The 26,760-nt window shown below is 40.8% G+C and overlaps 2 protein-coding genes across 2 annotated transcripts; one reads left to right on the forward strand and one right to left on the reverse strand.

Moving 5' to 3' along the window:
- Window positions 1–683: 683 nt before the first annotated feature.
- gpx7 (glutathione peroxidase 7) lies at window positions 684–5,410 on the reverse strand. The gene is made up of 3 exons (XM_029429455.1): window positions 5,198–5,410; window positions 2,066–2,327; window positions 684–1,169 (listed from the first exon to the last, which is right to left on the reverse strand). The coding sequence occupies exons 1-3, from the start codon at window positions 5,327–5,329 to the stop codon at window positions 1,006–1,008; spliced, it is 558 nt and encodes a 185-aa protein (XP_029285315.1). The 5' UTR covers window positions 5,330–5,410; the 3' UTR covers window positions 684–1,005.
- Window positions 5,411–9,208: 3,798 nt separating this feature from the next.
- Window positions 9,209–26,436, forward strand: tut4 (terminal uridylyl transferase 4). Its single transcript, XM_029429454.1, is given in 32 exon segments — window positions 9,209–9,347; window positions 10,760–11,322; window positions 11,404–11,537; window positions 12,238–12,354; window positions 12,455–12,632; window positions 13,345–13,433; window positions 13,559–13,610; window positions 13,881–13,950; window positions 14,434–14,560; window positions 15,006–15,125; window positions 15,763–15,945; window positions 16,110–16,284; window positions 16,378–16,619; window positions 16,621–16,792; window positions 16,795–16,910; window positions 17,379–17,529; window positions 18,440–18,526; window positions 19,701–19,804; window positions 19,909–19,966; window positions 20,065–20,168; window positions 20,274–20,363; window positions 20,694–20,807; window positions 20,909–20,986; window positions 21,131–21,299; window positions 21,391–21,438; window positions 21,869–21,951; window positions 22,034–22,149; window positions 23,279–23,433; window positions 23,544–23,641; window positions 24,185–24,725; window positions 25,638–25,808; window positions 25,907–26,436. Coding segments are annotated over 31 exon segments (4,515 nt in total). The 5' UTR covers window positions 9,209–9,347; window positions 10,760–10,838; the 3' UTR covers window positions 25,996–26,436.
- Window positions 26,437–26,760: the final 324 nt, after the last annotated feature.

Raw genomic sequence — 26,760 nt, forward strand, 5'->3', positions numbered from 1 at the left:
CACAACCTACATCCTCTCCCTCGGTCAGATACTCCGCCACTTCAACCTGGACTTCCACTGCTATGCCGACGACACACAGATCTACCTCAGCACCAAATCCTCCATAACCCACCCCTCTCCCACATCGAATCATGTCTCACAGCCATAAAAAATTGGATGCAACACAACTTCCTCAAACTTAACAGCAACAAAACCGAACTCCTCCTCATCGGCTCCAAATCCACACTCCAACCTGACACTCACCATTGATGGCACCACTTTTTCCCCCTCCTCTCAGGTACGCAACCTCTTCGACCCCACCCTCTCCCTTGAGCCCCATATCCGCCATATTGTCAAAACTTCCTTTTACCATATATATATATATATATATATATATATATATATATATATATCCGTCTGCCTGAGGTCTTTTGCTTCCCCCATGTCCTAATACCAGGATGGGTTAAATACAGAGTCAAACTTTCAGTGTGTGCTGTGTACATGTGACGATTAAACTTTTCCATTAAAGTAAAAATATTTTCACTGCCTCCTGCCTTTGACTTTGCATTTGGGTTCTTCTTCCTGTTCTGCTTCAGCGGCAGTAACAGGTTAGACATTTAAAATGTTCTGTTTTTCATAAGGAAAAGTACACAAAATATTTGTGTTCTGAAAATGTCTATTAAGTAACACTCAAGCGCAAGGTATCACTCATCACAGTAAAAGTTTATTCCACAAATCAGAATGAATAAAAAACCAAACGCATAACCCACATGTCTAACAGATAGGAGAAGAGATCTTTGGCTTGAGGCTGCAACTTCAAATGTCAAACACCTGTTATAAACATTTAAAAACATAGTGGCGTTTCATCAGTGCTTTCAGAAAGCAAGTCAAATCTGCTTTCGTTGTGTGACTTGATTTAATGGTTTATTCAAACAAAGTCTGATTGTACAGGTAACATATCTCTGTGGTTCATGTACCAGTTAATGTAAATCTAACCTTAACACTAAAAGGACTTTTAACAGATGGTTAAAGCTCTTCCTTCTTCTTTAGGATTATCTGCCGCACCATTTCAGCTATTTTGGGTCGGACTTCTTTGACAGAAACTTTTGGTCCCCATGCATCCATCACTTTTCCATTTACATCAATGAGATACTTCCAGAAATTCCAGTCCGGCTCGACTCCAGAAGACTCTGCAATGAATGAAAGGAGAAAAATAAGTGAAAGCCTCCACAATTCAAAAACATTCTTTCAAACACCTGTGTACATTAGTGTTGTCCATTTGGGCTCCAACCTAGAAACACTTTCTTTATACCCTTCTTACTTATTTATTACCATTCATTATTTTTGTTTAAGGGACTTTTCTTTTTTAAATCTTGTCAGAGTTTCCAGGCTATTTTACCCTTATTTGCAAACAAACTATAAGACTTTGACTCATCCTTTTTCACATGATTGCTCATTCCCACATCCCCCGCTATCCCACAATGCCTTGAGAAGTAATCCTCTCGTGTCCAACAGGGTGAACAGTGAGTCTTCATGCTTACCTTCCTACATCATTTCTTGGCCTCTTAATAATAATACAGTTATTCCTTTATTTCATTGCTTAGTTTTTCTTCTTTCCTTTCCCTTCCATTTTTTTCTTTTCTAGTATCGGTCTGTTTTTCTTCTCTTCTTTCCTCCCTATTGTTCTTCATTCTTACTCTCGTCGTACTTTCAACACTCCTCTTCTTCTGAATCCTCTCGCTGCTACTAATTTTACAGGTTGTTCAACCGATTATTAGTTCTTGATTCATATGGAAATGTGTTGATTTTTATATATTGGGGTATTTGGTTAGTGAAGGACAAGTGTTCACACAGTGTTCTGCACAAATAAAATCTTCCCCTGTGGTTACCACTGTAATACTTATGTATATACGTATCAAATATACTGAATGTACATTAAACGATCTGTTATTCATGTCATGTGTCATTTCTGAATATCTAACATTTCCCAATAATGATGTGATCCTCCAGGTTTCACAGTGTTAATTATAAAGAAAACATCTTCATGTGATGCAAGAACAAGCTCACACCATCACATCTCACTCACCAACAAGATGCTTGTAGACATTGTTGGCTCCGGTTCCGACGACAGCGATTTTACTGAACAGGGGGAAGGAGACTTCGTAGACTCTGCGCACAAAGCTGTCAATGTCCTTGTCGCTGCCGGGCTCCTGCTGCCCAAACTGGTTGCAGGGGAATGCCAGCACGTTGAAGTGATACGGCCCAAAGTCCCGTTGGAGCTGCTGCAGGTCTTTGTAGTGCTCCTCAGTGAAGCCACATTCACTGGCTACATTCACCACCAGGGACACCTAAAGCCACAGTAACACTCTGAAGACACAGCAGTAACAGTCCTGACAGTCACAAAACTACAATCAGCAGCGACGGGGAAACTGTGAACAGCTGTTCACATACCTGAACGAGAGATGCGCTGTGCACATCATCTGTTAGTTTTGTACCGGGGTTTATGCATGCTTCAAGGTTTAGTGATGCAGTTCTCCAGCAGAGCAAAATAAAACCAAAACATTCAACGACCTTCTTGATTATTTGCAGTTAACACGACAGCACTAATCGTAAGACCTATGTACTCGTATTAAAGACAAAGTTAGAGCTTTTTATGCCTCAGTTTCAGACAATTGAATACAAGACTTGACCTGTGTAAACCCTGATTACACAATAGATGGAGCTTCAAAAGAGAATGCTTTACAATGATGATTTGTTTCAGATACTTTAAGAGATACTATTTTTTATTTCCACCTGATTGTTTTATGTTTTGCGAGTAACTTAACATGCATGAGCAGAAAGGTTTAACCTCACTTAACCTCTCTGGTTGAATGTTTCATGGCTGTTTCACCTCAGGGTGTAGTTGATTTCACCTTTAGGTGATTTAACAGTGCATTGACACACCTGTACATCACTCAAGCACCGTGAGAAGTTAAGCACAGTACATGTACTCAAGTACTGTACTTACTTTATTGGAGTATTTCCTACTTCACTACATGTCAGAGGGAAATATTCTACTTTTTACTCGACTACATTTACCTGACAGCTGCAGTTACTGATTACTTTACAGTTAAGGTTTTACATAAATTACATTAAATTACATTAATTAATAAAAAGCAATAGTAAACCAACGGTTCCCAACCTTATTGGTATGTAACCTCTTATGAGAAAGTGATATCTAGCTGGGGCCCCTTGTCATGTTCTATGTGTCGGTGAGTTTCCCCGGGTGACTTCCTCAATAAACTTCTCACATGGTTTCATTTAAATAACTTTTGAAAGAGGTAAACATGATCCTCTATTTATTTTCTCAAACAAAGCAACAATTCAGTCAACAGTCCAACATATAAATACAAATGTTTATCTGCACTTTTTTTCTTCTCCCTGCACCAATAATGATTTCGCAACACGTTACATTTTTCTTGTGGCTCTATGGTTGGGAACCACTCGACTAAACTGCTAAACTGCATTTACAGTATAAAGTAGTTTTAACTAGCCCCACCACCAGCAGTTACAATGTTGAAATGCTAATTATGCACTGATGCATTAACATTAACAATCAATAATGTCAGATATAATAATGTATCCGTCACAGAGGCTTAACCGTGTAGTGGTCATGGTTGGACCTGTACAGATGTACGGCATACAGACAGTATGTTAGTGCAGGTTAATGCATGTTAGATGTTGCAGCTTCATGCTTCAGCTCACAGTCTATCAGGAGACAGGCGGAGTAGCTCATTACAGGAAAAGCAAGCACATGCATTCTTCAATTTAGACTACAGACTGACAGTGTGACGATCCCATCATCTAGTGCTGACATCTAGTGTCAACATGAAACATGTCCAAGTGTGATGTATCTGCAAAACCTCATAAAGTTATGTGCATTATACAGTAGATCAAATATACAAACCAAATCCTGAACAACCACAAGATTACACACTATATATATCTAAAATGTTAAAAATACAGTGTGTGTTAATTGTGGAAATGTGTAAGCATCTGGGACCTTTACGTGGGACATTAGGGAGGATACATACTTTATATATATTTTTTTATGTGTTTAAGGGAATGTTTTGTACCGTATGCCTTCTGATCATTCCCTGTATGTATCTGCTGCTTGTGTGTGTTTGCTTGCTTGTTTGTTTGTTTTTTTCTTTCCCTGTCACCTGTTTGTTTCTTAGGTGTGTGCATGGAGCGGTTTGTAACTTGTAGGTGTTAGTAATCTTATTGTGTTATATTATTTAAAAAGATTCCCCCACCTATTTTATTTGGTTATTTTGTATTCATTCATCTCTTTTGTACTCTAAATTGTACTTATGTGATATATATCACTTTGTTATTAATGTTATTATTACATTGTTCCAATTATGTTACTTCTATTTCATTTTTGTACAAATCTCTGTAATTTGTGAAAAATCTTCAAAGTCTACTATTATTACGATACATTCTACACAACCCCCCTGAGGGGAACAGGGAGCATGAAGCTCCGTTTAGAGAACAACTGAACATATAAAAATACACATAGTCTGGTATATCTTTTATTCATTTCACTTTTTATTTTAATAAAATTATTTTAAAAGAAATTATACTTTAAAACAAATGTTCAGTGATGCAAATACTATGCTGCCCACAAATGAACTCATTTCAATACTTTTGTATTCTGTCTACATTGCTGTCACGTCACGTGGTGTCTTTTGTTATGAACTGTGTTGAACAATAATAAGTAGAAACCTAGCTGCAATGAAAACCCTGTAAAATCAATTTCATTTAATGAATCAAACGAGATGGAAAATAAAATCTGCAGTAGTTACAGGTAGTGTAATGAATCAATCCCTTGTAGGGAGATTATTAAAGATAATCCGGTCTACTGATCCGTACCTGAAGTGAATGAAAGCTCTATGAAGCTCCTGCAGCTGCAGGGGCTCTGCAGGCCTCTTGCCACGTAGGCTAGCGGGGCTATATGATGGGACATCCCGAGCAGGCTAGTCAAACTGATCCGCTGCAGTACTGTGTTAGTTACATCTACCATCAAAATGCTTAGTGGGAGAAATAAGAAAACAAAAACATTCCCATGCAACATTCATTCATGCAACTGGTTGACATGCAGAGAGACCGGTTGCAGAAAAGACTCTACGCAGTAACGTTATATACTGTAATATTTATCTGTTCAGCCCAGACTTACCGAACCACGGTACTTTTCCAGGGACACTAACTTCCCCCTGCTGTTCACTACTTTAAAAGTATAAACGTCTTTCTGTTTGCTCTCAGTGAAGCTGAATAGAGTCAGCAGCACGGTGAGCGCTCCGGGAAGCATCTTTAGTCAAACTGCCAACGCAACAGCAGGAAACTTCTTCAAACTCCAGCTGCAGCGGATCCCGAGTCCCGACTCCGGCTGTCAAGTTACAGTGAGTTACAGACAGGAAAAACAACACTTCCTGGTCCGGCCATCATTTACAAAATAAAAGCCTTGTTGACGAATTTGTGTTGCAGCCAGTGCAGTGTCAAAAGTTATTGTTGTTGTTGTTATACATTACGTCAGAATAAGTCTCAAACAGTGGTGGGTTGTCAGGGCCAGCAAGGATATTTTTCCACAAATATGTATTCAATTATTCCCCATAGTCTATTCTCTTCATTTCATAGCTTTCCTCTGGGTTGTGCTGCTTCCCGCCTCAGATAGAGATTTGGAGGTCTGGCCTTTATGTTAGAGCTTTTATGCAATCATATTTCAGCCATGATGTGTTGCCAGGGTCCAAGAAATCTGCCCTTAGGCCTTCAGAATCAACAGTGCGGGCGCCTGTCGCTTAAAGTGAACGGAGACAAAACTGTGGCGTTAACCAATCAGATTTCGAGTTGGGGACACTGGGGCCAGCTAGCAGGCGTACGATAAAGTCAGCCTGTGCACGTCTTTTGATTGGATATGCACTATTGAGAGGCAGAGCTATGCAGAGCTAGCAAACTTCGAACGAGCTAATTTGTGTAGATTTCTACAAACTGTTTTTTTTCAACCCACAATGGCTGAAGGAGAAGAGATCGATTTGGTCACAGATATAATTACAACGCCATTTTCAAGACAAACTTTTCAAGAAAAGATAGACATCGTGAGAAGAGAACGGCCAACCCCGACGCTAGCGAGCCTATCACAGTTGGGAAAAGGGTTTGTCCGGCATTTTCAAATCACTAACTACAAGCAGTGGCGGGCCGTGCATTTCACACCTAGGCCTTCAGTGATGTCCTACACAGTCCTACCTGAATTATTCCACCTCTTAATACCATCATTATGACGCCATGGCTCTAGAAACTATACATTTAGACAGAAACGCAGTATAACCAGGCGTTGCATCACCCTAACAACAGAGTTATATTAATATTTCCGAAACGTTTAGTTGTAAATAGCAGGCATTCCCAGCAGTACAATGTGCAGTGCCTCTCGGAGGCTGTGAGCCGGGGGTACCGCTCGTAGTTAGTTATTTGAAAGTGGCGGACAAACCCTTTTCCCAGCTGTGATAGGCTCGCTAGCGTCGGGGTTGGCCGTTCTCTTCTCACGATGTCTATCTTTTCTTGAAAAGTTCGTCTTGAAAATGGCGTTGTAATTATATCTGCGACCAAATTGATCTCTTCTCCTCCTTCAGCCATTGTGGGTTGAAAAAAAACAGCTTGTAGAAATCTACACAAATTAGCTCGTTCGAAGTTTGCTAGCTCTGCATAGCTCTGCCTCTCAATAGTGCGTATCCAATCAAAAGACATGCACGTGCTGATGTTATCGTACGCCTGCTAGCTGGCCCCGGTGTCCCCAACTTGAAATCTGATTGGTTAACGCCACAGTTTTGTCTCCGTTCACTTTAAGCGACAGGTGCCCGCACTGTTGATTCTGAAGGCCTAAGGGCAGATTTCTTGGACCCTGGCAACACATCATGGCTGAAATATGATTGGATAAAAGCTCTAACATAAAGGCCAGACCTCCAAATCTCGATCTGAGGCTGGAAGCAGCGCAACCCAGAGGAAAGCTATGAAATGAAGAGAATAGACTATGGGGAATAATTTAATACATATTTGTGGAAAAAATAAATAAAAATTAAATGTATATTTTGATTATGTTTAGGCCAGCAGAGAAGGCCTTGCTGGCCCTGACGGCCCACCACTGACTACAAGCGGTAACCCCCGGCTGACAGCCTCCGAGAGGCACTGCACATTGTACTGCTGGGAATGCCTGCTATTTACAACTAAATGTTTCGTAAATATTAATATAACTCTGTTGTTATGGTGATGCAACGCCCGGTTATACTGCGTTTCTGTCTAAATGTATAGTTTCTAGAGCCATGACGTCATAATGATGGTGTTAAGAGGCGGAATAATTCAGGTAGGACTGTGTCGGACATCACTGAAGGCCTAGGTGTGAAATGCATGGCCCGCCACTGGTCTGTAATGTAATTCAAGTCGAGCCACTCAGTCAAAAGTTTACATTTGAAGATGAAAACATTAAAAGAGATACTTGAGTACATTTTTACATATTAACTTGACAATCATGACATAGTAATACAGAATTAAAATTTCGACTAGCTCAAGTTTATAGGCCTTTGTGCTACAAATTGATTTTTTTTCTCATTTTGTTTTTGAAATGCACACAAAATATCTGATATTTAGATATTTAATTAATAATTTAGATTAATGGGTATTTTTTGTCATTTCTCATGGTGTAAATAATCTAATCGGTTAAACACAATTATTTAAGTGTTCCCACATATTTATGTTTATCAAAATTATGAGAAAGTAAATAAACATTATAATTTTGACTCAGTATTTTAACATTTTGACTTATCATCGTATAATGTTGATAATGTTCAAAATTATGAACTAGTATGTCAGAATCTTGTCTTTCAAAGTCAAATTTCTTAACTTAAATATTTAATAATAATGACCTACCATGAGTATATTTATTATTCAAACTTTTGATCAACCTCATTCTTTTTGTTTTGTAATAAATAAATAAAATACATTGTTGTTGTTTATTTGTCAGGGATAAAGATCAGTAAAACAGTATATCTATACACAAGCCAGATTTATCCTGCAGGCTTTTTCATGTTGGTCAATGACTGCCATTAAACTTTAAATGTCAGCCTAATTTTTTTAATAAAATAGAATTTGGCAGCTCAAAGAAAGAAACAACCAGTGTTGGACAGTTATTTTTTCTGGATTTAATATGTGCTCTTTTGCAGATGAGGAGTCTCAAGTTTTTATTTTGAAGGCGTGGTAAATAGAGAAGAGCTGGAACTGGAACAAAAACATTTCCGCCTCTCACTCGCAGCTCATTAGGCAAATGAAGGCATGCACACCATGGCCTACTTTTCTTCTGGATGAAAACAAATGAACACAAGCCAAAAATACAGAACAAAACCTAAACTCTCTGCATATTAATTACAGTCTTGTTCCGCTGCAAGAGAAGTTTTCACAAACTGGTTCTCATTTGTGTGGGAGTTTAGGCTGTCACATTCCTAACCAGAGGACACAGACTTGAGAGTAAGAAATATTTCAGCTGTTTCCTGTGATCTGCAACTTTGCTTTGAGTGAATGGCCTTCAAACTGTATGACAAGACAACCTCTTTTTGCATATTGCACTACCCAGTATCCAACTTCTTTTTTGAAAAAGACTGTGTTCACAGTATGTGAACAAGGGGGACCTTTTCAACAACTAGCTGTGTTTATCTTTATGTACAGACAGATGCTTCCTTTGACCAATACATAATAGAGTGAAAGAGAAGAGGCAATGTACTTGTTTCAACTCTTAAAAAATAAGTATTTTAGATTTCTAATCATTCAAGTTTACTTGAGATATTTGTAGTAGGTAATTATGCATACAAATAATAAAATAAAATAAAATAAATAAAATAAAATAAAATAAAATAAAATAAAATAAAACAAATAAAATAAAATAAAATAAAATAAAATAAATACAATAAAATAAATAAAATAAATAAAATAAATAAAATAAATAAAATAAAATAAAATAAAATAAAATAAAATAAAATAAAATAAAATAAAATAAATAAATAAATAAAATAAAATAAAATAAAATAAAATAAAATAAAATAAAATAAAATAAAATAAAATAAAATAAAATACTTCTTTATAATAGTTTCCGAGTGGTATTTGAACCCAGCATGCTTCACGCCCCTCTTCATCATCACGGGCACTCCCACAATGCAGCGGGGTAATGCATTAACATGGCGTCAATGGTTGCTATTTTCAGCTGGGCCGTGGGATTTGAAAAACATTATGTAGAATAAAGCCATGGAGACAGCAAAACAATAATCCGTAATCAATTTAAGAGGCCGAAAGTAAGTGAATACGTGCTCTTCTGTGTTGTTCTTGTCGAAGTCGTTGTTTCTGTTTTTAATGACTTGCTGATGTGTGGCATCTGTGGTGCCAGTATTATTTATCTCCAGTTAGCTAGCTCAGCGGACGACCGGGGGCACAGCAGCTAACGGTAGTTTAACGCTAGTTTAACGAAGACGGCTAAAGAGTCCCAGAAAGTCACCGTGAATCCTGCCTATAAAAATGTCTGGTTTTAATGGTGAACATTTATTTTAGTTGATAATATCTGTGTCGGTGATGACCCCCGCTTCTTGTTCCTGTTTTGCAAGTGAAGCTAACGTTCAGTCCCAGTGTTGTGTCGAAGTCTGTTTTCCCATCAGTTTCGTTTCCTCTGAACTACCTGAACGTTAGCCCTTAGTCTGCGCCGCCTAAACATAACGCAACATTACTCCAGATTATTCCCCAACACCGACCATGTAGGTTGGCGGGACGGAATACACACAGTTACAAGAGGAAGACTTCGACACAACACCACTGCTCGGTCTGCTTTGGCTCTGCAACGAGATGTTTGTGTTCAGGGCTCACTTTCGTTTTACATATCTAGAAGCCCCTCTTTTTAATCATATACAGTGACGTAAACCCCAGGAAATGTGTGAATATCTTTTAATGGTGAACGTAAAATATGTACACATGAAGTGAAAGTAATGGTTCCATGTCTATAAGATACAACATAACATAGATAAAGATTACATTTATTATTTTATTTTTTATTTTTAAATGTATAGACTGACCACGGATACCGACTTTTCTTTGTTATTACTGATTTGGAAAACTTTTTGACACGTACAATTGGTAAAGTGTTGGATGTGAGACTTTTCCATGTTTGTCCACAACAATATGAATTAATTACCCTACAAATGAAAAACGACACCAACACATGTCATCTTTTAATTTAATTTAATTTTAACCACACCATGTAAGTCAAAATAATGTTATGTGTAATTCACTGCTTATTATTTTACTTTGTATATTATTTTTACATGATCATATTCTCAAAGCAAAATATCCAAGCAATTCTTTTCCATTTTAATTATAATTCAGAAGCTGCAGCAATAGTTTATGTACAATTGGTAACACAACACCAATCAGAATTTTGACATATAAGTTGACCATTACGTTTGTATTGTAAGACCTTTACTCTTATTTTCGATTTGACTGTTTGTTCCATTGTATATTAATTTCTGAACATTTGTGTAGTTATAACAGGCTAATGTATATAAGCTCTAGTAAGTTACATGCATAATACATCTATTTGTGTATTTGGTTAGTTTGCTTAACCTGAATTGGTAAAACAAGACACAACAGTTTATCACAATGTAGCGTAGTCTTGCTAGTAAGACTTATAGTTATGATTTCTTCTCTTTTTCTTACTAAGACTTTAGGTGAGCTGCCTTCCTAGTCATCCTCAGCGTGGTGTTGACTCCACCAGTGACAGGAGCAGCAGGAAAGGAGGGATGGATGAGTCCAAGAGTCCAGTAAAATCAGTCAAACAGTCTCAACCCAGAGGACCCAAAGCTGTGTCCAGTGAAAAGTCAAATAAAGAGGCTCCTGCTCAGAGAGAGGGTACCAAGTCTGCAACCCGCAGCAAAGAAAACCTCACTGCTACTAAGGATGAATATAATATAGGCTTTCAGGGAAGCCGCGTGCCAGGCAAGACTTTCACAGACATTCCCCAGGACAAGAGGACAGGACGGCCATCCAGGCTGACGAGACTGACTGGAAGACCGAGTTCTGGGGAGAGGGGGAAAGGAAAAGCAGCAAGCTCACAACTGAAGCTTGTGGCACAGGCTACTGACTCCAGGGTGTCTATTTCTGCAGACAGCAGCCCCTCAGCAAACAGAGAAACCTGTTCTCCTGTAGTGCCTGGTACACCTCAGAAAGGCTTCACAGAGCAGGTCAAGAGCTCAATTGTAACTCCAGCAAAGGAAAAGTCCCATGGTGAGTTTTCACAAAGTTTTTCCTGAGATGATGATGTCTTCTTCACCAAATATATCTCTAGTAAACTGTCTATGTTTGCAGGGGTGAAAGTTGCTGCGTTGATGCATCAAGAGGTGAGGCCCACTGTGGAGGAAGGGCTCCTGACAGAGCAACAGCTGGGCCTCCGCCAGGCAGAGGAGCGTCTCTACAGAGACTACATCCATCGACTGTTGAAAGTAAGTAAACAGTCCAGTCAAGCCTCATATACAAGAAACTCATTCCTCAGCTCATCCCAGTGACTGTATTATGCTTCCAGCCAGTATACATCTGCGATAGATAGATAGATGTATTAATTGTATATATTGTAAATTCATTGTTTCTGGGATTTTTCAATGTGGGGGAAGGACAAGAGGTAATTTTAAGAATTCTTATGAAGGTACGTCAACGTGTGGAAAAAACAAATCGGACAACTTTTTTTATTCCAGCAGAAAAACATCTTTAAAACTGGCTGCAAAAACAAAATGAGATCTGACATGTTTTGGTGGAAATATTTCCACACACGAGCTGAAATCTACTTATGTTCTTGGTTGTTTTAAAATTCTGACCAGGTCCATTCTGTAGGTGTTGAATGTCACTATTTACAGAGCCTAGGTTCTTAGTGTTGAGACCAAATGAAAGGCTGATGCACTTGAGAATTTATAGGTTATTAAAGGATAATAATGGAAACCCAGCCCTTCCCTTCTTTCCATTTCCCTTTTGTCTCATCTGTTGATCACCAGCCTGTGTTTCCCGTTTTATCTCAACCTTTCAGGAGCAGGTGGGATTAATGATTGTGATAATGACGATGTCAAAATGACAAATCCAAAAATTTGCAACTGGAGAACGGTGAGAGCACTTGCATAAACTGATTACTTTTGCCTCTCCCTGTTTTCACAGCAGTCCCCCGAGTACCCAAACTATCAATACTTATGCAAGCTCTGTTCGGTGCACATCGAGAACATTCAAGGAGCACACAAACACATCAAGGAGAAGAGACACAAGAAGAACATAATGGTATGGGAACTTTTAAGTTTGTGTTTTAAGACTTGTGCTTTATTAATGCTTCACTGAATGGGCATAAAGTATTTGACATTTTCTGGTTTTGGTGTATCAGGAGAAACAGGAGGAGAATGAGCTGCGTGCCCTGCCGCCCGCCTCTGCTGCCCAGCTGAGGGCCGTGGACGCGACGGTCCTAGAAACGGCCACGCAGCACGGGATCTCAGAGGAGGACTTTGAGGTTCGGAAGGCCGTGGTCATCAGGATGGAAGAGATCATAAAGAAGCACCTCTCAGGTTGTTTGCTGTGATGTCATTCACCCTGGTCTATATTTCCTGACTGGTGTCAAAAGAGGGAACGCCTTGAGAAACATTTACATTTTAAAGCTTTGGGAGGCGGTTTATTTGTGACTTTATTGGGGAAAAAATTAGTAATTCAAGTGGTACCCCAGGGCATGTTGTTTTCTGGAAAAGGCAAAAAAATCAGAATTTGAGAATACAGCTCTCCTCTCTGTATCCCTCTGTATCTGTCTCGCTTCATACAGTGTCCAGTACAAGTCATTCATTTGATGAGTAATTGCGATCGTGAATGTGATGATCCCAATGCCTGTTTTCTTTGCAAACTTGGGGGCCTGTAAAGAATTGTGAGATGACTTTGATTCAAGGCGTGCTACTATATCGACAAAGCGTTTCAGAGCGTTTGGAGAGAAAACGTTGCTAATAGTTTAGCTACATCTCTGAAACGCCAATATTGTCCAGACTCTTTTTGATGAGTGTGAACTGTACTGTATATTTTGCAATATCTTTTATTTTTTGTTAATATAGTTATAAAATGCACAAACGGACATGACAGTATGATTAAATGACGATACATGTCAAAACATTTTTAACAATTGGACAAAAAAACCGAGATAAAACAAATTGATAAGATCCCTTCAGCGATTTAAATAACTATGTGAATTGTCCCGAATACACTTAAAAACAATATATTTTCTTTTGTTTTTTGCAGCTTGTGCTCTCCGTCTATATGGTTCATGTCTGACCCGATTTGCCTTCAAGACGAGTGATATTAACATCGATGTCACCCACCCCTCCTCAGTAAGTCTGCTTCTGCTGTGAATAGTGAAGTAGCCTCTAATAAAAGAGAACATTATAATATCAGCAGGGACATTTAGTACTACAGCTGATTGTCTCACTTTCTCTCATTGCTTTTATCTGTTCAGATGACGCAACCTGAAGTCTTGATTCAAGTGCTGGAGATCCTTAAGAAAAGCCGTAAGTTTTACTCAGTGATTGCTAAATTATTTCTAAAATGTCTGATAGCATTTGCAAGTTGGACTTAGCAGAACATTTTTAAGAGGCACTTTGTTTTTGTTAGGAAATACCTTTTCTGCTTTGGACTTGAATTTGGATAAAATGCTTCCCCTGAAGGAGCTCATCCTACTGGTTTTGGTGTTTAATGCTAGTTTGTGTCGTTCAGCTTTGATGTAAAAGTCTTGCGATTAATCTCTTTTACTCTCTTTTATTTCTGTCTCTCCTCTCCAGCTGAGTTTTCTGAGGTTGAGTCAGATTTTCACGCCAAAGTTCCCGCTGTGTTCTGTCGGGATGTTATCAAGTGAGTGTTTTTATATCTATATGTATATCTTTGTCAGGTCTCTTGTTTAAATTATTCATCATTCATGTCTAGAAAAGGAGTTCACATAGATTATTAGATGAAGGAAATCTTATGACTGTAACCTGGTACCTTTTTTTAAAATATTCTATCCTCTCAGGCAGCACAGAGTCAGCTGTGTTGGATGATCTCGTTTCAGTGTAGTTATGTAACTGCACATTTTTACAATAGATCCCAACTCCCACTTGCATGACCTCAACACTAATTTACAAACTTTAGTCTTTTACAGCCAAAACACTTCTACATAATCTTACAATGCTGTAGAGCCTTCGGTGTTGCATTGTTGTGCTCTTCAATTCAAATCATTCCCCTGGTATCCCTCAACGAGCCTTCTGCTCCAGTTTCACTGAGCTTCTGTTCAACGTCAATGTAAGTGTTTGATCCAACTTTTCATTGTCTGCTTCACTCTCTTCTGTCCCTGCGCAGCGGCCTGTTGTGCAAAGTGAGTGCAGGTAATGACGTTGCTTGTCTCACCACCAATCACCTGGCCGCCCTGTCGAAACTGGAACCCAGGTTGATCCCTCTGGTGCTGGCCTTCCGCTACTGGGCAAGGGTAAGGCTGCGACTGACACGTACTCTTCAGCTGAATGAAGAAACGTTTCATTGGGTTGTTTTTTATTTCTATTTACATTCCTGTGCACGGCAGCATATACTGATCCCTGTTTTAGTACATAAACGGGTGCCAGCAGGTTGGAGCTTTTACTGGTGGGCTGACCTTCTTATAAACCCTGTTAGTTTTTACAAATGATTTGTATTAACTGATGCACACAGTGTACCAGCGCCACAGTCTAAAAATAATGCATTGGGTTTTGAAGCAGACCTCACAAATGCCTGAGTGTTTTCTTTCTATGTCTCTTTTTAAATGAAGCATCTCTATCTCTGCACGAACCAGCTTTATTACCTACAGTATATGTCCAAATGCCAAAAATAGAAAATTTGGTTTCAGCCCAAAATGCAGACTGAGTGAAAGCTTTTCTCCCGTGTGTTTATCTCCGCAGTTGTGTCACGTTGACTGCCAGTCTGAAGGTGGCGTCCCCTCGTACTCCTTCGCCCTCATGGTCATCTTCTTCCTGCAGCAGAGGAAAGAGCCCATCCTCCCCGTCTACCTGGGCCGCTGGGTAGGTGACGTGTCGGGTTTTTCAGGTCTTAGTGTTAACTAGAAAAGTGTCCAATTTTTGTGGGTATTGTATGGCTTTTATTCGGTAGCTCTGAGAGTAGAGAGATGACAGGAAAGGAGGAGATGGGGAATGACATGTGAAGCCAGACGGGTCGCATCAAGATGCAAACCGGGGGCGTTCCGGATCATTGTTGGTGCCTGACCCCCAAGGCTGCAGAAGGCTGCAGAAGGCTGCAGAAGGCGCCTCACTGTCGATGCTTTTCTGTGATAAACACGACCATTATTCAAACGGTTACACATGTTAACAGTTACACCTCTGTAGATAACTCGGCTGCCAGGTTAAAACCGCCTGAACAATTGAACAACATTATTTTCATATTTTGGCCATTGTACATATTGGCTAGGAAATAATGTTGTTAAGTTAAATGCAGATACATTACAGGTCATTGTTATATACAGGCAGCGACACAAGCTGTGACATGACCGGAGTGTAGCAAGTCCTCAAGCTATCATCAACAACATGACGATGGAGCGTAAAGACCTGTCTCCCACGGAGCTGCAGAGTTTAACTGGCTTTGAAAAGAGTCACATCCTTGCTTGATGCTGGTTTTCCTCTCTGTAATGTGTGACTCCTACAGATTGAAGGATTTGAAGTGAAACGTGTGGACGAGTATCATTTAACTGGAATCTCATTGGACTTGTTTGTCCGGTGGGAGCGCAGACTTCCGAGCTCCACGGACAACAGAAACGACAGCAGAGGAGAAGGCCGGTCCAAACCAGAGCAGAAAAAGATCGATGATACTCATTACTCAGAAGGCTTGGTGAGTCTCGCTACAGCACACGATCATATCGTAAGAGGACAACTGACTTTGCTTCAGATCTGAAGGCATATGTTATGGAATGCAGTGTTGATATTGTTGCTATGTCCTCCTGTTTTAAACTAACTCTGTTACCGTCTCCCCCCCCCCCTTTTTTGTTTTTAAAGACCCGTCTAGCCTTGGACCTGGGTAAAGGTGTGTCGCTGGGCCAGTTGTGGTTGGAGCTGCTACGTTTCTACACACTGGAGTTTGCTCTTGAAGAGCACATCATCAGCATCCGCTTAAAGGAGCTCCTCTCTAGGGAAATGAAAAACTGGCCTCGCCGCAGGCTCGCTATTGAAGGTGAGAGGTCACACTGTTAGAAAACTAATGTCACAGGTCTGAAGAAAAATCAGATATTCACTCTGTGTGTTTTTTATTCCTTTCGTTTTTAAGATCCTTTTGCCTTGAAGAGGAATGTGGCACGAAGCTTGAACAGCCAAATGGTGTTCGAGTACATCCAGGAGCGCTTCCGTACGGCTTACAAATACTTCGCTTGCCCTCAGAGAAGGGGCACTGGGGGGCGCCAGAGAGGCAAGAAGGGAGACAAGCATGGTGCGAAATTGGAAGAGGTTGAGAAGAAGGAAGAAGATGGAGACGGGAAAGTTGAAAAAGGTCTGAGCCCTCGCAGGGGGCACCAAGGGGTTTAAGGAGGACGAGGAGCGTGACAGAGATGATGAAGATGAATCGGATCCGTCCAGAAAGAGGGATGAGAAGACTTTAGATGGCAGCCTCATGGACATGGTTCTCAGTGAGGGGAACAAACCTTCCCTCTCCCCCAACGGCCTGCTGGACAGTGACGAGGAGGAAGAGGAGAGGAGGAGGAAGAGGAGGAGGAGGAGGAAAGCAGTGTTTCAGATAAAGACTGGCCTGTCTCACCAGAGGATCTTCACTATGTGTTTGATAAGATGATTTTCACTGGTGGGAAGGTAATTATGATGAACACCATTCACCCTTTTGTATATACGTATATTTTTAGTCCGACGCATACAATAAGGATAAAAATACATTTTATATTTAAGATATTTGAATCAAATATTAATTGTGTTTTTACTTTGGCAATGTGATACTGTTTACTGTAGCTCCTAAAGCGTTTGAAAAAAACATTTCAAGCTGTTATAGCTGCAGAGGAAGCATCATCTCACATGCCAGCAGTGACGGGTTTATGTCACTGAGATGTTAATATTTAGAGAGAGATATCAGTTTCTGACATGATGACAAAGAGCATAATCTAACGCCAAACACAAATGTTTTGTCACAATGATGTTCTGTAACTAGTGCCGGATGTTTACAGAATCTTTGGAATGTATGTCCTTTATCTAGCACTTCACTATATGTTGGGAGAGTCTTGTGCAATCGGTCGTTTCATTGATGGTTTTTGAACTTTTGTCTTCCAGCCCCCGACTGTTGTGTGCAGCATCTGCAAGCGAGACGGTCACCTGAAGGACGAGTGTCCTGAAGACTTTAAGAAGATTGAGCTGAAGACTCTTCCTCCGATGAACGACCGCTTCAGAGATATCCTCGACGGGCTCTGCAGATTGTGCTTCTGTACGTATTTCCGACTTTTCTTTCACTTACAAGGAAAATTAAGATTTGTCTTTGGAGCATCAAACCACCGCCAATCAAGAGGAAGATGCTGGAGATGTGGTTTGTGGACAGATAACAGCTGCTCACTTTAAAAAAGAAAGGTACGAGCCATACAAGACGAGCATAGGAACATTCAAGACAAGTGGACAGAGGAATTTTTATTTGTCCTCCACGAGTCGAACCCTTCGTGCTTAAAGTGCAAACAAACCTGCTCTGGTTTCAAGAGAAGTCATTTGGAGCCGCGTTTCCAAACGACAGCATCCAAAATTCAACAATACTTACGCACCTGGAAGAGAAATTAATAAAAAAAAACTAAAAATAGAGCAGCTTTCTTCTCTTTCTGGACAACAAAGGCTCTAACACAGGACAACTAATACAGCTGAACGATTAACTGAGGCATCTTTTGAGATCGCATGGATTTTGGCTCTGGCAAAAAGAAACCTTCTCAGACTCAAAAATTGTGAAAGAGATTCAGCAGAAATATTGTTTGCAGAGTTTGACAACATCATCCCAGTATTAAGATAATCCTGCTTGTATTGTTGGCTGCATTGCATATTGTATGTTCGGGGTGCGATGACAGATTAATAAACAGACGTGCTTTTTATACTTTGTGGTAAAAGTGGCTCTCCTATTGACTTTGTCCTATCAATGTGGCTCTCACGTAAAAAATAGTGAAGACCACTGCACTAAGGTATCACACACATTGAACATTTCCACATCTCTGAATCTGGATTAAATGTTTGGCATTTTTGCTTTATAAACAACTTTAACAATGAGTCCATAAATAGTTGCAGATTATTTTGTTACGATCGACTATATGGATTAATTATCGCAGCTCTGTGTGATGTAATGTCTGTTCTGCTCTCTGTAGATGAACTGTCACCTACACATGCTGAGCAGCAGAAGAGGGAGCAGATCCTCTGCAGCCTGGAGAGGTTTATAAGGAAGGAGTACAATGGTGAGCAACAAGTACAGGGCTCCAGACTAACTTTCCCTATCTCAGTAGGCTGCACCAGCACATGATTAGGTCGCACCCTGATTTTGGTGCTGCATGGTATTGATCCGTGACCTTTCATGCTGATGAAGAGTTAATTTTGCCATGTTTCCACCACATAGTGTGGCTCTGCTCAACTCACTTGTGGTTCCCCAGGTGCTTTTCTCTATTTTGTTTTCTACTGTGAATATTTCCCTCTCAGTGTAATCCTGCGTGATCAGCTGTTCGCCACGGTGACAAAAGGAGGCTTTGAATCCTTTCAGCTGCAACCAAACAGAGGGATGTTGGCACTTTTGTCAAAGACATGGTGTACGGTTTAGTTTAGCTGGCTGCCGAGAGCTGAGTGTTGAGTTGAGTGAATTAAAAGAAATGCGATCGCTATTGACAGTAGTTTGCTATTTAATAAAAACGGGTTTGTACAGGATGTTACGTGGTGCCCTAGTGACGACTCTCTCTGCCCAATCAGTGGTCTGCAGTGTTTCAACGTCAGCATCTAGTGTCACTCGGCTCGCTTGAAACCTCGGCCGAGGTGGTGCTGGAAAAATCACCAGGTGCCAAATACAACTTTTCCTGTTGGAAAACCAAACGAGCATTAGTCCTAAATTGCATACCCTAGTTTTGAAAGTTATACATTTTCTTCACTGGCTCAGTTGCTACCTGCATCATGAGTTGGTAACTCTTCCTCCCCACGAGCCTCCTCCTCGCTCCTCATTTGGCTTTTTTTTTTAAATAATCCTCTATAGGCCGCGTCATTTTCAACACGGCAACGGCTCAATTGTGTGTTTCCTAACTTACTACCCAGTTACGTACATGCGCATCAGACGCTGTGTCGGGCACATATGTGACCAAGCCTGCTGCCCTTTAGTATAAAGGGTTCCAGACACATATTTTAATATTGACCAGTGCTGTTTAATGTTAATGCAGACCTAATGCTCCTCTTGTTTCATGTTGAAAGCCTCCCAGCAGTTCAGCTTAACACCACAAGAGTTTAGTGAAGTAGAGTCGGTCAGAAGGAATGGATCAGAATCTGAGAACAGTAATTCTGTTAAAGAGAAACAGCCATTATGAAAAATGATACAGAATGTGTGTTTTACATCTGGATGGAAATGAGCATCTCTGCCTGCGTCTGGATCCACAGATAAAGCTCAGCTCTGCTTGTTTGGCTCCTCTAAGAACGGCTTCGGCTTCCGCGACAGCGACCTTGACATCTGCATGACTCTGGAGGGCCATGAGACCGCAGAGGTACACACACACACACTTACTCTTGTTGCAACTCACGCTTCCTCAGTGATTATGTGACCCCTATAGTCTTGCAGTTAAATTTACATTTGGATTTGTCTGAACAGAGGCTGAACTGCAAAGAGATCATTGAAGGCCTCGCAAAAGTGCTAAAGAAGCATACAGGTAACTTAACAAATGTATTATTATCTCTTTATCACTATTTCTTTGTGTCAACGACTGAATCTGACTGGTTGCGATCTCCCATTTTCCAAACGTCACAGGTTTAAGGAACATCTTGCCTATCACAACAGCTAAAGTGCCTATTGTGAAGTTTGAACACAGACAGAGCGGTTTGGAGGGAGATATTAGCCTTTATAACACCCTGGTAAGTGAACCGGAGCCTTCCTCCGCTGTCATTTAAAATGCTTAGACTTACTTTTTATTTATTGAAAGTGCCGTATGAATTAATTTGGGCGGGTCATCCCTGTAGGCTCAACACAACACCAGGATGCTAGCTACGTATGCGGCCCTGGATCCACGCGTGCAATTCCTGGGATACACGATGAAGGTCTTTGCAAAGGTCTGTGAAAGTTGACACTGAACTGATTTACAGAGTAACTGATTAACTGATTAACTGATTAACTGAGTAACTGATTTACAGAGTAACTGATTAACTGATTAACTGAGTAACTGAGTAACTGTGTAACTGTAACAGTGCGGCATTAAAACACAATTGTTTAGCCAGTACAACCCTTTGTAACAGCCGGCCCCCATGAATGTCAATTATAAATGACTTGCATGGACACTTTGCCAGCAGTCAATAACAAAACTAGTAAAGTTAACATGTACTTTACTGGAGCGTTTCTGTGTTTTCTCTTGCTGTGTAACTAACGTCCCTCTGTGATCGCAGCGCTGTGATATTGGGGATGCGTCCAGAGGAAGCCTCTCATCTTACGCTTACATCTTGATGGTGCTTTACTTCCTGCAGCAGAGGCAGCCGCCCGTCATACCCGTTCTGCAGGAGGTACCAGTCACTCTTTAATGACCATACGCTTCAAACTCAGGAGAAATGACCTGACACATAAAGAGCTTTCAATAAAATATGTCTGTATGACGACTTTTTAGATCTTTGATGGGAACACTGTCCCCCAGCGGATGGTAGATGGCTGGAATGCGTTTTTTTGTGATGACCTTGAGGATCTGGTGAGTTGGAAAGGACTTAACAAGGATGTCCTTTGGGGCAGTATTACATTATCTGAATGTAGTCCAAGTCTTCTGTCGCATATCTTCTGATATTTCAGCATTAAATATGAACAGACACTAAGCGTGTTTCTTCCCTCTGCACAGCGTCGGCTTCTGCAGCCGAACACGGAGTCTGTGGGAGAGCTGTGGTTGGGACTCCTGCGGTTTTACACTGAAGAATTTGACTTCAAAGAGCACGTCATCAGCATCCGCCAAAGGAAACGCCTCACCACCTTTGAGAAACAGTGGACCAGTAAATGCATCGCTATCGAAGGTGCTAACACCGATCTGCGTGTCTACTACCTGCTTCTCAGCGTTGCAGCCGGGATCTCCTTCTCTACTCACTCTTCTCTTCTTCTCCTCAGATCCCTTCGATTTGAATCATAATCTTGGTGCTGGAGTTTCCCGCAAAAGTAAGTGATGATTCAGATATTTCTGCTATCAAGTACCAGAACATAAAAACATAAAAGGTTTTGGGATTGTTTATATGTTCATATTCAAATGTGTTTTCTTCCTTTGCTACAGACCTCTGCTCTCGGGCAGTTCAGCCTTTCTACCACTTTATGACTGTTTGATATTTGAGTGAAGAAGCAGATGTTCATGTCATGTTGTTTTACCAAACTGGTGATTTACTCTTTAGCATTTCATTAAATGACCGCTAACTGAGGGATTTATTTTCTTAATGCAATGCATAGCTGGACTTCTCTGGTTTCTGTTCTTCATCCTCTCGACTCACTTGAAGCCCTTCTTATCGTGGCGTTTGATTCTGTGCACTTAAGTACTGAATGTGTGATCTCACCCGCCTCTAAACCTGTGAAAATGTTCCTTCTTTTCTTCCTCTAGTGACGAACTTCATCATGAAGGCCTTTATAAATGGGAGGAAGTTGTTTGGGACTCCGTTCTACCCCATCCCTGGCACTGAAGTGGTAAGTCACTGGTGAGGACATAAGAATGTGCACGCTGTCTGCTCGCTGTCCTGAGCAAACTGTTGTTTCTGTTCTGCTGCAGGACTACTTCTTTGACTCCAAGGTGTTGACGGACGGCGAGTTGGCGCCCAATGACAGGTGCTGCAGGATCTGCGGGAAGATCGGCCATTACATGAAGGACTGTCCAAAGAGACGCAGGTTGTCCCCTGTTCGTTCATGGAAATATTTCTCTCGTGCCGGTAGAATTCCGCGAAAAAATAAAGGAAACTACTGAGAAGTAATAAATATGTTATGAATTTATATAACTTCTACTGTAAACATGTATATTTAAAATGTATATGAACATCTTTAAAGCCTCACTGTCCACACGACTGCTGTTATACGTCAAACATATTACAGAAATATAAGTAATGTTTCGTAAGAAGCCTCCTGACGTAAGAGCAGGTTCATCGTTACCTTACTTAAGACGTAACTACTTTACTTATCTATTTAAAGTCTACTGCGCTTTTGTAGTTTTGTAATTAATCGATTAGGTCTAAGAGTTGTTAGTAAACGTTCCAACAAATACATTTGTAATTTCCATCATACAGTAAATGTGAAGGGAACACAGTGATGGTGATAATTATAGCCAAGCTTTCATACATATAATATAATATATAATATATAGAACATGCACTATCTTGATTCCGTTTTCCACAGTGACATCAGCTAAAATGAACTTTAGTGATTTAAAAAAAACCGAATCATCATTACTCAACAAACAGCAACACAACAATAGATGCAATTGGCTGTTAAATATCAGCAATACCTTGAGAAAGATAGGAAAGAGAAACATACCTTCTTTTATGTTTTATTTTATTTATCAAATGATCTACCTTAATTACAAAACTCTAGGGCTTTTTACATAAATATTTTATTATCTTAATAATAATGGTATTCACTCATTTCTGTTTGTTGTTTTGTTTTTGTGATTGACTCGATTCCGAGAGACAAAAGTGCGATTGAGAAGAAAAGACTTCAGAAACGAGTAGAGCAGCAACAGAATGACTTTGTTCTGCTGCTCCAGCTGAGTATCAGCTTTAGTGAGGCCAACACAGGAAGCTTTAGCTGTTCAACAGGTGCTACACTTTCAGGTGTTAAAACTTTATGGCAAGGGTAATATCCTGAGGCTTGCTGAAGCCATGAATATGTAACTGTTTCCACCTTTTTCTACTTGATATCTAGGAGCGCCTGTACCATTGTTACTTCTCTCGTGTGTATTTCTATTCACTTATAATACTTCAGATTTACTCATCCCTTATTCTTGTGCTTTTTTTTCTCTTGCCAGGATGAAGAAGAAGGAAAACGACAAAGACGAGGATATAAAAGACGAGGAGCGAGAGCCGAAGGACCGGCGCTGTTTCCAGTGTGGCGACATGGGTCACGTACGGAGAGACTGTCCTGAGTACCGCCACCTCAAACAGAGGACTGCTGGAGCACCAGGTATCCACAAACTCTGGGGGCTTTGTAAACTAAGGTTTCCTGTCTTTGAGTTCATGTTAAACCATAAGGGGGGAAATATAACCGCTAATGTGCTTCCTGTTCTTCCCCAGCTCCTCACATGGTACGAAGTATGGTGAGCTCCCAGTCCATCCCCATCCCCCAGACAGCTGCAGACTGTCCTGGGAGGACCAGACAGCCCTCTGAATGTGTGAGTACAATACATGCAGTTACACATCACACTGGGCGGCTCAGTTCATCCAAATACAGGTGCAGCAAAGGGCCAAAAGTTGGATTCGAACCCCAGACCGCTGCTGCAAGGACCGAGCCTTTCTATATATGGGTCACCTGTAATTCATTTGCCAAAAAAGAGACAAAACGGCGAATAAATTAAATTAAAACTGAATTTAAATGATAGCATTATTATTTCAAATGTTCTATAGATATCACGATATTATTGTTATCGGAAAGCTTCTCTGGACGTGGTGAAGATCTGACCTTGTGACGGCTCTAACGGTCCCTATTAAAATGTTAAACTAATTTGGGTGAACTGGCCTTTTAAACCTTTGTTGATGTTTGATGCAAAATGTTCATGAAACGCGTTTTAGGAATTGAATTATGTTTTCCAAGTTAAATTAATTAACATTTGAATACATAAAATGTTTATTTCTAATTCTTCTTTCTTTCTTTCTTTCTTTTCTTCTTTTCTTTTCTTTCTTTCTTTCTTTCTTTCTTTCTTTCTTCTTCCCAATAGTCCGATAGTCGGCAGACTCCGCCCTACTCCCCGCAGCCCACAGCTGTCCCTCAGCGTTCCTCCAGTTCCCCTCAGCCCTCCCACATTAAGAGCAGTGCTGCTGGTCCCCCGAAGCAGCCTGTTCACCCCCAGGTCCCCCTGTCTCTCTTCGGCTTCCCTCCCGCCCTTCCAGGCCAGTACCACCCAGGAGCGCTCACCGCACTGGGGCTTCTTCCCTCTCACCAGTCCCAGGGGCAGCCTCATCACCCAGTCCACCTCCCTTCCACCTCCTGGCCCATACACGGACCAGTCCTCACTACGTCTTCTCCCAACGCCCCCTCCCCGCCCGCCCTCAAATTCGCACTGCGTTCGGGGTCGGGGAACGGGAGTCCCACAGGCTCAGGGGGCAACCCCAACCCCATGAACCTGAACGACCCCAGCATTATCTTCGCCCAGCCAGCGGGGAGACAGCTGGGCATCGGGCCTGGACGGGAAGGACACTGGCACAACCATTTGGCACAACCTGGGGCACTCATGGGCAATGGCACTGTTGTCAAGTCAGGTATTCACTGGGTGAAGCTTGAGGGCACCGTCTGTGTGTGATCCTGTCTTTGTGTCTTCCTGTTTCTGTATCTTTTAAAGAGATTTAATTTAATCGATCAATTATTTGTACAAATATTTAGTTCTCAGTCTGTAATGTCAATAACAACTGTAGATAGTTTCCTTATTTTCCAGAGATAATCCAGTAGTAATTAAAAAAGATATAGATATCTGTGGTGTTGCCTTCTGCTCACGTTCACTCTGGCCACGCCCCCCTATGAAGACATTAAGACATCACAAAACTAAAGTATTACACACCATCTCCTGCAGTCATCCAGAAGACATAGAACTGTATTTGACAGCTGCTGCTTTCAAGGTCAATCAATTTTCAAGTTTAAAAGTGGAAATTTGAACATTTACGAACTGAGTGAACTCCGTCTTCTGAGGAAGGTGTGATGCGACGCTTCAGAACAGCTCAGAAATGGAGCTTGTAGTTGTTTTGTCAACGTTACTCTCGTTCGCAGGTGTAAGACTAAGATTAAGCCTGAGACCAATAGAAGGTAGCGCTGGTGTAGATATATGTTGATTTAAAACTAAAACGGACGACTGAATTACGTGGCTGAAATGCATCCACTGTAGGAAGCCATGAGGAAGCTGATCTGAGTTTCTCTTCTTCTATAACACATGGTGGGTTTTCAGCTTGTTAACTCTTGTGTCTTCATTAGCAGTGCCAGTACTGCCTTAAGCTAACGTCAGAAGGCACTTGTGCTTTAAGTCCGTAAACAGACATTTTAGGAACGTGTGGTGCTCTTTGTTCACACAGTAAAGGGTTAACTGCGGTAAAAGGATGTGCGGGGGGGGGGTGGACACTATTTTTTTTTTTTGTGTCTTTTTTTTGTGAGTTATTAAGTTTGTTTTGATCTTGTCTCTACAGATTCAGGCCACCCAGCCCAGTTTGTCGGCGTGAGTCCAGGCTCTCGGTTATGGGAACACAATAAAACACCGCAGTACGCCATGTCTCCATCCTGGCCCTACCGGATGCCCCAGAACTTCATCCAGCAGGGTAACGGAGGCTTCCAGCCTGGCAAACCCTTTGTGGCCCAAGGTCAGACATGATGCACGTTTCTTTTATTGCTGCTGATCGAAGTATATAAACACAAGTTCTCCTTTTTAAAAATGTTTTATTCTCTTTCCTTTCATCAGGGTCCGTGGTGCATCCGAATCCGAACTTCCCTCTGGTCCCCCACGTCCGACATCAAGTAAATCTGAATTTCATCCAGCAGAAGAAGTGAACTTGCATCTCCTTTTAATTAGTTTTATGGTCAGTAACATAACAAAGTAAAATTATGTACTCCTTGCACCATTTGATCACAAGAATTTTTAAAAATGAATTGTTTCTCATTTTTGTACAGTTTTTATTTTCAGTCTCATTACATTGATTTGTGATACAAATGTCAAATATTTTAATACCCCCATTTTTGAGGGGGTCCAAAAAAGTGTTTTTATTTTATGTGTAAAGTAAGGAGGACAAATATATACCTTTATTTTTATTAGCTGTATTCATACTTTGCTTGCAAGATGAAGGCTTTGAATAGACGTTTGTTTTAAAAACAATCTTAACATGTCACCCTAAGTATGTAGTGCTAAAAGCAGGAATAGCAAGAAAAAAGGGAAAACATCTTAACTATAAAAAAAAAGAGGCTACAAAACAAATAAAGAAAAAAAGCAAACAACTTTATTGTGTCGTGTTCATCTCTTCAGTGTCGAGCGTTGCGTTGCGTTGCTCTGTAACATGGCGGGTGCACACATTTCACCCTCCGCTCACACAGCTGCTTTATGCACGCACAAAGTCTGACGTGGTATTTAAAGACTGAAACAGCCAGCACACGGGAAAAGAACAGCGATGTGTGACAAATGGATTCAGTGCAACAATCCTTTATATTATGCAACTCTTCTCACTGATGCACAATCATCTGTACCACTAAACTTTAGTCCTTTGAGCTGTCGCCGGATGAGTTTGGTTCCACGCTGCACGTCGTCTCAGAAGCTTTGTCCTC

The sequence above is a fragment of the Cottoperca gobio genome, chromosome 4, assembly GCF_900634415.1.
Source record: "Cottoperca gobio chromosome 4, fCotGob3.1, whole genome shotgun sequence".
Classification (NCBI taxonomy): Eukaryota; Metazoa; Chordata; class Actinopteri; order Perciformes; family Bovichtidae; genus Cottoperca; species Cottoperca gobio.